Below are 15,296 nucleotides of genomic sequence, written 5' to 3' on the forward strand. Positions count from 1 at the left end.
AATATTCATGTGTGTGTGTCACAGCCTATTTATCCATTCATCCATAATGGACACTAAGGTTGTTTCCATGTCATGGTCATTGTTAATAATGCTGCTATGAACATGGGAGTGCAGATATCTTTCCACATGAGTGTTTACGTTTCCTTGAGATATATTCACAGAATTAGAATTGCTGGATCATATGATAGTTCTATTTTTAATTTTTTTGAGGATCCTCCATACTCTTCTCCATAGTAGCTGTTAACTGGCCATATTTCAAGTGCCTAATAAGCACATATGGCTAGTGGCTGCCATATTGTACACAGATACTGAACATGTCCATTATTACAGAAAGTTCATTTGGTATAAATTATCATCACAATGCTGATAATTTATAGAGAATCTAAAGGTCTCCTGGTTGCTTTTTGTTTTTTCAACTTTTTAATTTGAAATGTTTTTAGATATATAGAAGAGTTCTCTGTAATTACCCCAGCTTCTCCTAATGTAAATACATTATGTAACCATGATACATTTATTAAAACTGAGAAACTAATATTGGTACAGTATCATTAACTAGTCTACAGACTTTACTCAAATTTCACCAGTTTTCCCAATATCCTTTGCTGTTGCAGTATCCAATCTAGGATACCAAGTTGCATTGAAAGCTGTGTGTTTGAATATGAACATTTCAAGTAATTAAAGATAATCCATGCCGGAGATAGACAAACTGTGGTGCTAAATATGGCTTACTGCCTATTTGTAAATTTTTTTATTGCAATGTAACAGTGATGTAAGGTTTTTATTTTTGTTTTTACTTAAAAAAGTATGTGACACAAAAATAGGAAATTCAAATTTCAGTGATCATAAATAAAGTTTTATTGAAACACAGCCATGCTTACTCATTTACATATTGTGATATGGCTGCTTTCATGCCCTACTGACAGCCTAAAAATACTGTTTAGCCCTTTACAGAAAGGTTGCCAGCCTGATCTGTGTTATCGAAGAGGTGACATTCTGGGATTAAAATTTCTAAATTTAATGGGAACTGGATGTTGTTTCTAACTTATTTATGTAAAATATAAATACATAAGAACATGGTCAGTAAATATTTGTTTGCTGAGGTTGATTGAAATATGTGTACCTTCAAAATTGTTTCAAAAACAATTGGGTGTTTAGTATGCTACCAAAGCGAGGAAGTGACGTTTCTGGGGGGTGTTAATTTGTCCCAAAATTCACACTGAAGTTTAACCTGAGAGTCCATCAGAGGGGAATATTGCTAAATTTGGGTCAAAATAGGCATGTTTGCCTTCACAACTACACCACTATTACTATATCCAAGAAAATTAACATTAATTCAATAATAGCACCCAATATGTAGTATCGTCATTCCAAATATATATGCTTACATGTTTCTTTTTTTTCATTTGATCCAATATCCAATCAAGGTTCCCACATTGCTTTTGACTATTTCGTCTCTTTGGTCTCTAGTCTAAACCATCTCACCACCTTCCTTTGTTCTTCTTGACATTGAATCCTTTGAAGAATCCAGTTGTCCTGAAGAATGTCCCACATCTTAAGTTCATCTATTTCCTCAATCTTAGATTACATTCAGGTCAGACATTTATGGCATGAACATCAGATAGATGTTTTAAGGAGTATAATTCCACTGCATTATATAAGGAGACAGTCAATGACAAATCATCCCACTATTAGCTATGGAAAGCATGGCCACTCAGTTAAGGGGCTGATCATGAGATCTCTCCATTGTGGAAGTATAGTTACAGTCTTTTTTTCCCTGATAATTCTTAATTTTTTTAAGAGGTTATTTATTTTTATAGCACTTTTACATTCAGAGAAAAATTGAGAGAAATAGAAATTTCCCATATACTCGATAATCCTAAGCCGGCATACTCTCCCCATTATCAACATTCCCCACCAGAGTGGTATGGTGGTTTCAATTGATGAATCTACATGAACATATCTTATCAAAGCCCACAGTTAACATTAGGGCTAACTCTTGGTGGTGTACATTCTGTGGGTTTGAACAAATGTCTAATGACATGTATCTAAGATTATAGTGTCATATACAGAGTGTTGTCATTGTCTTGAAATTCCTCTGTACTTGGCCTATTCATCCTTCCCTCCCCCCTAAGTTTTTTAGAGATAAGTTTTTATGCAACTCCTAGGCCATTAACCTATTCAAATTCCAATACTTATATTAAAGCCACAAGTATTCTATAACTACTAAAAAATCAAATATTAAAACTAAATATAAAAAAATTTTCTTTGATTATTCCTTTTTTATAGTGATCTTTATAAGATAAAAGGAATGATATGTCACTGGACTGAGAGAAGTAAGCAGGGAGACATTTTTTAATCTAAAATATTTTTGGATATATCAGGGACCTCAGAATTTTCAGTTTTTCTAATTATTTATCTTATGGGTAACTATTAGCAGTTATGATTATCTTTTACATTATAGGTATTGTCAACATGGACTCGCCATATGGTTCTGTAACACCTTCTTCTACACATTTGGGAAACTTTGCCTCAAATCTTTCAGGAGGTCAAATGTATGGACCTGGGGCACCCCTTGGAGGAGCACCCACAGCTGCTAACTTTAACAGACAGCATTTTTCCCCACTTAGTTTGTTGACTCCATGTTCATCAGCATCAAATGGTGAGTATTATACACTGTAATTCCATAGGAGGAATGTCTATGTATGTTTCCTTAAAAGCAAAAGGTTTTAAGTTTTTCAAAGTTTGAAATTTTTTAACATTTAAAAATCATAATATGATAGATAAAAATATAATTTGTATTCATGGCAATCTGTGAAATCAGGAAGAATTACAGTAATATTTCCAAATCTTTAAATTACTAGAATCAACATCATTTAAATTACTAGAATCAAACCTAGAATATTATATTGAAATTATTTATTTCTAATTTTTTGAGAAATAATTCATCTTGTTATACCATCTATACATTGACTTTTAGTTTTATTTGAGAATTCACTTATCAAAGAGAAAGATTTCTAGCTTAAAAAAATAAATATCAGGTGCTTTTTGTCCACTTTTAAATCTCAAGTACTACATAAACAGCACAGCTGATTTCACATTATCCATTATTAGATGTATGTTGTTAACTCTGCTCAGATTTTTGGAGCAGTGCTTAGATTTTCAAACTAGGGAAGATCAGTCATCAATAGGGAATTCAACTCACATCACAAAAATTCTATAGTAAGATGATTTGGGTTTTAATTAAACTACCAAATCTCTCCTTACTAGCAATGCAAGAACCCAGGTGATAGAGCCTGTTCAACTGAATGAAAGAGTAAAAAACTTTTAAATATTTGAGAAATACATATCAAAGTACACCACTTACAGTATGAAGTAGTGGTTTATAGTGAATCTGCATATTGCGTAGTTTTTCTTGTATTTGTCAAATAACAAGGAGCAGGAGCATCATATAGAAAGGATATTATTCTTTCACAAGAGTCCCTAAGAGAAGAAGTAGGTTTTAAAAGACTAGCAGTTCTCATTGAAGATATTTTACCTATCTTTGAAAAAGGTTAAGAAAATTTCTTAACAATTATAATTGAGATAAAGTGAATAGTTTAATAATGTTACTTAGCCTGATTTATTTAAACATAAGCCATTAAATAGAATAGTTAAACTAAATGTAGCTCTAAGGAATAAGTGGTTGTTAAATTTTAGTCTTTAACTCTGGCTGGTAATAAGGTTATAACATCAGTTACTTAAAGCTGTATTCAGTACAGCATTCCTCAAGTTACTAGAGGAATATGTTTTTTGTTTTGGGGTTTTGTTTATTATAAGGAAGACTGACAGGTATATATTGAAGAATTGGAAGGTAGTTCACTCTGTATTAATGATTGGTACTTTTTCCTAACTAGGGGTGCCTTCCTTCAGGGATATGACTTTGAAGAGACTTAAAGGGCAGAGTACAACAATTAAAGACAAAAAGAGCCGACAAGAAAATTAAAATAGTGAGGATTACCAATGTACTTCTTTTGTAATATAGCTAATAACTATGTTAAACTAACAACAACAGTTAATTTATTGAGTTTAGGTACTTTTCAAGTTAATTTCACCCCAAACTGCCTTTGTAGGCAAAACCCTAATATAAGCATTTATGTGAGCTTAGACAGGTCACTTCAGGGAACCTCAATTTTCTGATCTGTTAATATCTACCACACTGGATTAGTGTAATAAGTTAATTGGATTATGTATCTGTTATCTACTATTACTTCTGGTCTGTTTCTTTTTTTGATGATAAGTATGAGGATGGTTATAATGATAGTAAGTGTTAATCCTGTTTTCTAATAGTTTTATGAATGTACCACTATATAGTAAAATCTGGAAAAAGAACAAAGTAAAGATTATTTAAGAGCTATAGGTAGTTATTGAATATATTCAAGACTAATGAAGTTGGAACAGTAGAGCAAACATTTTTATAAATAGCCAATGATTAAAATGTTGGAATACATTATAATTTTCTGATTTTAGCTGCTTAGTTTTTTTTCAGACTCCTTTTAAAATTAGTTTTAATCTCTAAATATATAACAGATCTGGATCAGTGTCCTCTAAGTATGTTGAGCTGAAAAATAAACCATAAGAATAAACATCTCCCTTAAAATGTCTACCCCTGGGTTATTCATATTCACCTATTTATATATAAAATAAGGATAGCTTTTTATTTTCATATTCATAAAAAATAGACATTGGGGAAAGAGAAGGAAAAATTGCAACACGACGGTCATTGAAATGTGTTACCTGAAATTTTTTGGTTATCTTTAAAATAGGATTCTGAGAAGCAGAGAATGTTTTTAAGTACACTAGAAACATTTATTGGTATTAATGTTTATTACAATTGCTTTTATTGGTACATTCCAGCAACTTTTTTGTTTCAAAAAATTTTAGGCTTACAGAAAAGTTGAAACAATACTTCTAGAAACATCTATATTCCTTTCAATTGGTAATGACTTAAATTTACCAATTTCTTTTTAAACATTTTGTTCCATTTTACTTTATCTCTCTGCTTTTTGTTGTTGAAACATTAGATTCATAAGTGATACTTCAAACATAAAAACTTCAGTCTGCAACTGAAAAATAAGGATGCTTTCTTACATAACCAGAATATCATTATCAAATACTAATATGTTAACATTAATTTAGTAGTAATATCTGATATGCAGTGCCTCTTCAAGTACTCCCAATTGTCCTAACTTTTTTGGGGGATTTTTTTTCCCCTTTGAGCCATGAACACCTCAAGGTAAACAGGTTGCATTTGTGTATGTCTCTCACATCTAACTTTTTTAAAAAGTAAGTTTAAACTTGTAAGAATAGCACAAAGAACCCTTGTATATTTTTCCCAGATTCACCAATTGTTAATATGTTGCTACACTCCTCCTTCTCTGCCATGTATCCCTCTGTCTGTGTGTGTGTGTATGATATTTTTCCTGCTCCATTCTAGAGTTAGTTGCAGATATCAAATTTTCCTCTAAATACTCCAGATTAAAATGTTTCCTAAGAACAAGACACTGTCTTCCACAACTGCAGTGCAGTTATGAAATTCAGCAAATATTACACTGACAAAATATTATATATAGTCCATATTCACATTTCACCAGTTGTCTGAATTAATGCCTCTATTATTTCCTCTCCTCCAAGATTCAAGTCAGGATCACAAACTGTGTTTAGTTCCAATGTCTTTTTAGTCTCAAATAATCTGAAACTCTTCCTTTAGCCTTTGTCTTTCAAAGACTCTTTTAAGATTACAGGTCAGTTGTTTGGTAAAACACCCCTTAATTTGTTTTTCTGGTATTTTTTTGTGATTAAATTTATATTTTGTATTTTTTATGGGAATTCTAGTATACAGTCAGTGTTGTATCCTCAGTGCATTAAATTAGAAGGTATAAAATGGCAGTTTGTACCATTTTGGTGATGTTAATCACTTGGTTAAGATTGTGTATGCCAGATTTCTATACTGTCAAATTATCATTTTTTCCTTTGTACTTAATAAGTAATCTGTGGATAGTTACTTTGAGACTGTGATCTTATTCCTCATTAGACTTTCAGGCAGAGTTTAAGGGAAATAAGAGAAGAAGTAGCACTTGTCTTAGTATAAATAAGTTTGATTTTTGTAACCATGTTAATTTAATGTTCATAAATTTTTAAATCAACTTTGGTGAAGGAAAAAAACACTAAAATTGAATATAAATAGAAACAAACCTTTGTGTATTGCAAATTATTAACATAAATCTACTTTTTATACCCTTCAGTCTAAAGACAGACTTTAGACAAATCTTCAGTTCTACTTATGACACTTACTTTTTATAGTTTATGGATAAGCAACTTTAAAACTATATGTGATTTATTATAAGATTGAACAAATTAATAAATAAGTATTTCGACAGTGTTATAACCCAAGTTCTTACTGTGAGAAAAGAGAAAATGTGGGAATGGATAAGGCAAGGAAGAACTCTGTAGAATTAGGGAATCAATTTGAACTCATGATTTTTTAAAATATGTATGTACAGGATTGCATCATATGAAATTGCCATTTTTCCTCCAGTTCTATCTACTGAGAGGGCCTTGAAGCAATCAATCTTCAGCAGCAGTGAGCACATATAGTATCCAGATCTGTCTATTAAATTTTTTGTCCACTAAAACAATCTAGGGTTTCTTGGGGAAATAGCTGATTTGTGAGTTGGGGGCAAGGAGAATACAAGGGGAACCTGCAAAGTCTTATAATGTCAAAAAGCAATTAGGTGCTCAAAATGATGGGACCTGTTCAGGACATAGGAGGCAGCTTCAAAGGGCTCACACCGGCCAAATTCAAAAGAATTTGACCACCAAAATGAATAATGGCACCTCGTTGGATAAAACAAGAATCCATGAGTTTACAGTGATTATAAATAACATTTTTAAATGCAAGGAAAGGAAACTTCCTTGTAATAAAATGACAACACATAAATTTTGAAGGAATTAAAATTAGAGCCATCATTTTGCACCTGTTAGAGTGATTGATTCAGGCAACTGACCTCAGACCTTTACCTCTAATACTGAATTTTTAACTAGTTTGTATTTTCCTCACCTAATATAAGTCTTAATACTGTTACTTTTAAGGAACATTTAGTTGGTTTTGTCTGAGTTCCAACTCTTGGTTAGGTAATCTGTTCACATGAAACTATTTTTTTTTTGTTTATGGTAGTCTTTTAAAATTTTATTTTCAGTATTTATTTATATATTTTTCTTAAAGGCTGCCTTCCAGATGCTGTAGTAGAACCACAGAAGCTTTACTTATTTTTCATAATATATATATATGGTTTATTTGAACAGGTTCTATCATGTTTCTCCATACACTCCAGTCCTTTCTTCCTGCCCCCCCTAGAACATCAGGACATGATATTAGGACCCTAACAAATTAAGTTGGGCTGTGGGAGACAAGGACCCTGCCTTTACAGAAAATAAAAGAAAACAAAAACCCTTTCTTGAGGCCCCAGAATAACATTGGTGATGCCCAAGAACCTTCTGTATGTAGCCTAGGCAGCGATCACCTGAGCATTGTCCCACTCAAATTGGTAAAATCTATCCTATCAATATTCAGTCAGTCCTGCGTTGATTACTGGTCACTGGCTCTGGTCTGTAAGTTTCAGTCTTTGACAAATTTAGTCAATGGGCCGTTTTGACATTCAGTCTTATAAAACTGTTATCAGTTCAAAAAGCATTAACAGTTTGAAAGAAAGGAACTAATTTTAAATCAAAATAATGTATTTACAAAACAGTACCCTTACAATGTGTGTTGCATGCTGGTATTTTTTGTTTTCTTTAAACTTTAAAAAAAGTTTTGTGCTAGTCATGACCAATTACATTCATCTTATGATCTGTAGTTTAATAAACACTGAATTTAAGCATGAAGAAAGTACAGTATAATTTTCCTGCAGGAAATTTTATTTTTGATTTGTAAGTCACACTGTTCCTTGAATTTGAATCCAGAACTCTTGTCATTTCAAAAATGACGTGGGTTTACCTTGAAGCTTAAGCTTGACATACCTCATTGCAAGAGGTCCTCCCAAGGTCCTATACCTAATTTTTGTATTTGTAATTTTGTATTCTTTTCTAAAGTTCCCAAGGTGATATAAGATCCAACAGAACTTCTAAATCTGTTATTTCTCCAATATATATGATACATTATTTTAAAATAACATAGCTCTGAATTAAACTTTTTGTTTTTTTCTAATTAAAGAAATTATAAGTAGACATGAGAAATTATAATAATTAGGCTTTTTTTGTGGCAAAGAATATAGGCCTACCCAAGGAATCTCAAGGAACATGGTATTTATTTTTAGGCTATGCAGAGCCATCTTCAGAACAATCCAGGATTTGAGACAGCTATTCTCTCCATCTCTCTAGAGGATTTATGGTCTCTCAATTCATGGTGTTTCTTATGAGGCTCTTATATTTACTCTCTACACTTAGGCTTCTTCATAATCTCATCTTGAATATGGTCCTTAAAGATTCAATTCATAGTTAATTAAACCAGTTTTTCTCTGATGATCAGTTACACCTTCTTGAATGAGGAATATGATTGGCCCAGCTCGTATGTTCAGGTTAGGCCATGTCAGTCATAGATTGCTGGCTCACCTGAGATGGATCACTCTTTGGTCAGATGCCTGTCGTTAGTCCAGCAAGCCTTCAAGAAGGAGAGGAAAACAGTCATCTGATAAAAACTATGGCTAGTGAGGTTGGCAGAATCTGTGAAAAGGGCAAGTCTTTTAAATGGGGCACATTAGCAGGCAGGCCTGTTTATTCGGTTCATTAAAAAAACGTGAAGGGTTGCTGTTATTTTGCTTTGCTTTTGTTTTTTGAAGGAAACAAGTAAGAAAAGATAAACTAGATCTAACACAGAGGTTAGGGCAGGTTCTCAGAGACGAGTGTGGGGGAAGGTAGGATTCATTTATTTTTCTGTCCTGCCACACCACTAAAACTATGTCTTGGTGTTGGTTGTTTTGGGTTGATTCTCAGGTATGTAATTGTGCTCTTTAAGTACTTAGTTTAAAAAACAAAAAAAATTTTAATCCCTCATGTTTTCCCCTTCGTGTGTTCTTTGTAGTTCAGTTTAGTCTTTTCTGTAATAATCTTTCATTTCTAACACTTCAGTTTCATTATCTCATTACCAGTTTTACTAATTCTGAAGTATGCTGTTCTTTCATGTCTTACCATCATTTCTTTTAGCTCACTTTGGAATTATAGGCTGTAGTTTCTTTCTATAGTTTCTGCCTTTGGAGTATTAGGGTATACCTTTCTTTCTAGCATGCTTTTATTGTCTACAAGATGTTTTGGGTCTGTATCTCTTTTAGTTCACATAATGGAATTCGACTGTGTGGTTTTTTTTCATATTTTTGTTCCCCAATAATATCAATATCCATATAAGTTTTTTAAGTATTTTCACATTCATTCTTTATGTTAATAGTCAGTACAACTCACTAGTAGGTGGTTTAGCCAACAAACACTTCTGCAAACACTGGTATGATGTAATTGGTCTCCACAGTATTTTCCAATTCCAAATTTGTAAGATACCTGAATCCCGTTTTTTTTTCCCCTGTCATAACATATCAAAGGACGAGTGTTCCCTAAGAATACAGTTTGGGAATTGCTAATACAGGCATGTTTTTCCCCACCTATGTTTTGTTGTTCGTTTAATTAAAACATTGTCTTCTCATTGCTTTGTTGTTATACTTTACTCAGTATCAAGGGTTAATTCATTTAAATATTAATTGGTTTAATGGTTTATTATATGTGTAATTACAGCTTTCATATCTTAACATTCTACCACATAACTAAATGGGAAAACTGTAAGCCAAATTAAAAAATGACTGAAATAGAACTTTAACGAAATTAATATGCATAGTTTATTATTGAGCATTTTTCTCATATTTAATTTTTCCTCAGAGTGCATATTTTAAGTATCTTCAGAATTTAAGGTTTGATTTTATAAAATTATATGCTCTATGGATGACGTGTATACTATTTCAAAATATTTTTTCTCTAGATTCTCCCACACAGTCAGTATCCTCAGGAGTTCATGCACCTTCTCCTACCCCATCATCAGTACCTTTAGGGTCAGAAAAGCCCAGCAATGTCTCTCAGGACAGGAAAGTTCCAGTCCCTATTGGGACTGAACGTTCTGCACGTATCAGGCAAACTGGAACTTCAGCTCCATCTGTTATTGGAAGTAACTTGTCCACATCAGTAGGGCATAGTGGCATCTGGTCCTTTGAAGGGATTGGTGGCAATCAAGGTATGATGTACTATCCTGCTTACTAGAAATTGTTTCTGTATTTAACTAAAATATTGTAAGAGTATTTAACTTTCATAGTCATTGTTAAAAGATCTGTATTCATATCTGTTTTGATAATCTTTTAAGAGTTCAGAACATTTTTGTTCCCATGTGATACTCCATTTCATTCACATTGATAAATATGAATTTATCATTGCTTTTTGAAAGTAGTCATAAGCATATTCTTTTCTTAATTTCATCAAATTAAAGAGATGCTAATAATTTCCTTCTCTTCAGCTTTTATCTTAGCTTATTTTCTCTGTGTAACAAAGTGTTTAGTTTATTAGGTTATTAGATCACTAGGTACAAACTTGGAAATACTGCATTAAATATATATAAAAGTAGATCATTATTCTAAAGGTATTCACAATGTAATGTGGAAAGTATTGAATAGAAATATATGAAATACTTTGTTTTTGTCTTCTGATTTTAAATTATCACCAACTATTTTTTTCTGACTCTTTCATTTTCCCTCAGACAAAGTAGATTGGTGTAACCCTGGGATGGGAAATCCTATGATTCATAGGCCAATGTCTGATCCAGGAGTGTTTTCACAGCATCAAGCAATGGAGCGAGAGAGTACAGGAATTGTAACTCCTTCTGGTACATTCCATCAGCATGTTCCTGCAGGATACATGGACTTTCCTAAAGTTGGGGTAATGGTGATTTAAATAAGCATTTTCATTATTTCTAAATGTTTTCTTATTATTAACCTGATCTCTTTACAAGTGGATAAGTGTTTGTGAAATGATGGTAAGGCTCTGCCTGCAATTATAGGTCAAAATCTGGCTAAAATATAAATCTTTATAAGTTCTGCTTTTGTGTCCATCATTTAGAGATGTGTTTTTTGATTAAATAATTTAAGCTTATGTATGATATAAAGCCAGAAGAAATCATATCATGGAAAATAATTTTTTAGATTACCTAGATAATTTACACTTCCAAAATGAGGTAAAGTTTCAAATACCATTTTAAGGCTGTGGATTATATTTGGGAAAGTAAGCAGTGACTTGAATGTACATGCATAACCTTTCCTTTCTCCTTTTTTCTAAGGGTATGCCTTTTTCTGTATATGGGAATGCAATGATTCCTCCAGTAGCACCTATTCCTGATGGTGCCGGAGGACCCATATTTAATGGCCCTCATGCTGCGGACCCCTCTTGGAACTCCCTGATAAAGATGGTTTCAAGCTCCACAGAAAATAATGGCCCTCAAACGGTAAGGCTGATTATTCAGTGAACTTTTATGTAGTGTTAATGAGATGCCAAAATAGACAAGACACAGGTAAATCATGGTAGTGAGAGAGTATGGTGAATGTGAGCAGTTGAGAAAATTTAAGGGGAATTTAATAAAGCTAAAATATAGCAGAGGGATGTGGAAAATGGTACCAAAGCTAGTGATTTGGGCTAAAATTATGAAAGGCATAATACATTCCATAGAGTAGCAGATGATTACTAAAAGATTTTAAGTTGCAAAGAGTTGTAATTTATACATCAGAATTTATTGCTGGTGTGCAAGGGGCCATTTACCATTTAGTACTTTTATTGAAAGTATTATAAATGTCAAAACAGCATATAATTATAACTGAAAATGCACAGACATGGTTGTTTATTTTAACTTATTTTGGTGTATGTTGAATATCTTTGCTTCATTTTCCTTCCACAAACATCAATCTGTATGTACTCTGGTAATGGTTTTAAAAAATGTTGATAAATCAGATCTTGTTTGAGGAATTAGAGAAGAGGCAGGAAAACTACAAGTAAAAATGGCTTATTGTTGCTTTTCTTCATTGTTTCTGAGTATGTTGCAAAATGAATGAGATTTAGCTGTTTTTTAGTCCATAGATATTAACAGCACTTCCTAGTTTTTAAGAGTCTTGTTTAACCAACTATATGTTGAATATGTAATATTTAATACAATGCATGCTCTATATTCCTAGGTGTGGACTGGACCTTGGGCACCTCACATGAACAGTGTGCATATGAACCAGCTTGGCTGATGAGGAGCATCTTGTTAGCCTGCAGATTCCTTTTCATTCAGAGGAAATCACAAGTGGCCGGAAAAAAAATTTATGCTCCCAAATCATTCTACTGATGTGCTTGACTGAAGTGTGTAGGCTTTTTGCAGAAGAACTTACTAACTGACCTATTTTCTGTGAACATTTGTGACTGCTCATCCCCCATCATCATCTGTTTTACCTTAGTTAGCATTTTTCTTATCATTTTTCTTTTTTTTTCTTTTCCTCTTCCCCTTTGGACATAACTTTCTGTTGAAGCTGTTCTTTGGCTGGTTGGTTTTAGTACTGTAAACTGCTTCTGAGCAAACACGGAAATTTAGCAAAATTATGTAAACTTGATCCTGAAGTTTTAGAATGGCAAATAAATGTACAATTGTTTACATAACAGAAAAGGCTAAGCAGAAAGTAAATTTCAATATGTCAGTATAGAGGCTCTACTTTACGTAGACTTAAATTAATGTGAGATATGTACGTTCATATTCAGAAATCTGGATGTTTTCCTTCATACATTAAACTATTAATAAGCATAATAACTTTTCTGCTTGTGTAATTTAAGTATAACGTGAAAGAATGGGCATTATCAGTGGGGGTTTCCCAGCGTTGGCTTTTAAAATACCCATCCGGCTCTCTTTTGAGTTTGTTTGCAGCAAGGCACATATAGAAGAGAAATTTATCACTTTTCCATGTCTTTTTATTACCTTCTCACACTTCTAAAACTAATACACTCTTCTGTCTTCACCCTTTCTTCTCTCCTCACCTTTACCACTAATACCGGTAAAATTCTCTAGCTGATCGTGAAATAATTTTGTAAAGATTTTTACTGTAATGGTTGCTACAGAGTTAAAGCACATTCATCATCACCTGTGGTTTCTTGTAACCATAAAATGTTTAGTCTTTCTGAAAATTTAAAAAGCCACCACTGGCTCCCAGTCAGCATATACAAGCTCTTATTATACTGTTTATCATTTAACAATTCAATGTACTATTTTATATTGGATAATATTGATTCTTAACATTGGCTTTCCAGTCTTCAAGAGTCAACATAAAAATTCCAATTTTCAGTAATTTAGTGGAAAGTATCTTTTTTCTTTTTTTCCCCCCAATTTTAAAGACTTCTTGTTCTCTATATTTGCATATTATCAGTGAAAGGGATCAACAGCTAACTTGGGGCAGTAATAAAATTTTGCATTTGTCATTAAGACAATTTATGGTGGACATGAACTTAGATTACAGAATGAAGTCTCCATTTAACCTGTTTGTAAGATACAGGGCCACACTAACTACTCAGTGGGACTTATCTATTCCATTCACTTTAAATAATAAACAGAAACATATCCAAGAAGAATATGTGTCTTATCCTGTCTCATATGGAAAAAATTAATTATATGGTTGAAATGTAAAAGGAAGTAAGCATATAGTAAAGTAATGTATCAACCTTTTTTTATTAGAAATTCCACAGTAGTGAAATATAAACATCAACTAAAATTTAGATAAACCCAGAGTTGACAATATTAATATGGTTCCTTGGCTGTTCAAGTAAATGAAATGATTTCTTTACTCTCATAGCCTGAGTAAAGAATAAGTTTGTCAAACATTTCCAGATGTTTTTAAGTAACACACTTACATCTTTTAATTTAGGAAGTGGTCTTAAATATAAATTTGGTTTTCTACCTGTTTATGAAATAAAACTGTAGCACTTTATTAAGAAAGGACTGTAATGCTATTTAACAGAGTATTTTATATATAACTTTTGCTACTCTCCTATAATTTTTTGCTCAATTTCTTTCCTGTGTTAACTAGGGTTATTTCTAATTAAAATAATCCTGCTAGATAACAGGTACTACCCAGTAGTTACTACTACAATACATGAGTTGTGTTAATTCACAAAAGCAAATTTCGTAAGATAACAGCATCTTACTAAAAAAGAGGAGAAAAAACTCTATTTTCTTGACTTTAAAACTATGAGACGGGGGAATGTAGATTAGAATGCTCCATAGGTAGTTTTGAGAATCGGCTTGTCAATTACAATACCATAGTTTTAGAATTCTGTAGGACAAACGTTTTTCAAATACACTTTCATATTTCAGATGTAATTAATGCATTTTTAGTCAAATTTTTAAAAAACAATCTTTTGAAAGACTATGGTCTTTCAAAAGACCATAATTTTTTGAAAGTATATGGTATATGTGATTGCAGACTACATAATGTATTTCTTTTCTCTCAAATTCTCTAAAAAAGTGACAACTCTTGGAAAAAACACTTTGGTTAGTTAACACCTTAAATCCCAAAATAGTACATTTTCAATTATTATGTCGTCTGTTTATACCAACTATTCTATTTTAGAGATGATTTCATTACTAGGGTTACCAGCATCCCCATTTCATGTCCTTTCAATATATATTTCAACATATACCAACATATTCACAAAAACTGATTTTAGTATTCATGTGAAGGATATTTTCCCCTTCTGTTTCCTGTTCAGTAATTGAAAATTATTTTTTTGGGTAAACTGATCTTACACAGTCATTTTTCTCAGGAAAAAAGTGGGGGATGATTAGTTTACTGATACTAATGATTCCATCTTTTTTTACTCAAATGACCTAAACACACATTTCATAAAAATTACTTTACACACTATATTCACATTATTTTAAAAACAATGCAGAGTATTAGGCTAAACAGGGAAGCTCAAAATCACAAAACCTCTTCAGATCCTCTGATTTATTCAATCTATTTTTGATGTTTTTCAGAAACACTCTCATTCCCACAGATCTGGCATTACAGACATTTAAAGCCTGCCAAACTTTCTTTGAAATAACAGGTTTTTAATCAGAATTATTTTTAAGTGATTATAATATCAAAGGAAAACCAATTTTTTAATGACTATTACAGAGATTCAGTATTCCATTCGATGTATTTTTACTTAAGATAAGTGAA

At 32.3% G+C, this 15,296-nt stretch overlaps 1 protein-coding gene across 6 annotated transcripts in view; it reads left to right on the top strand.

Annotated features, from left to right (window-relative positions):
• ANKRD17 (ankyrin repeat domain 17) overlaps window positions 1-13,860 on the top strand; it is a 166,506-nt gene extending 152,646 nt beyond the window's left edge. For 5 of the 6 annotated variants that reach the window (XM_017680368.3, XM_073237477.1, XM_017680369.3 and 2 more), the window contains 5 exons: window positions 2,462-2,659; window positions 10,055-10,303; window positions 10,820-10,998; window positions 11,396-11,560; window positions 12,282-13,860. In XM_017680368.3, the coding sequence (XP_017535857.2) occupies window positions 2,462-2,659; window positions 10,055-10,303; window positions 10,820-10,998; window positions 11,396-11,560; window positions 12,282-12,341 (851 nt within the window). In that variant the 3' untranslated portion in view covers window positions 12,342-13,860. Of the gene's footprint in view, window positions 1-2,461; window positions 2,660-3,893; window positions 3,987-10,054; window positions 10,304-10,819; window positions 10,999-11,395; window positions 11,561-12,281 lie in introns of those variants that run through there. The other variant, XM_037003206.2, reaches the window with a different exon arrangement.
• Window positions 13,861-15,296: the final 1,436 nt, after the last annotated feature.

This window comes from Manis javanica, chromosome 5 (assembly GCF_040802235.1).
Source record: "Manis javanica isolate MJ-LG chromosome 5, MJ_LKY, whole genome shotgun sequence".
NCBI lineage: Eukaryota > Metazoa > Chordata > Mammalia > Pholidota > Manidae > Manis > Manis javanica.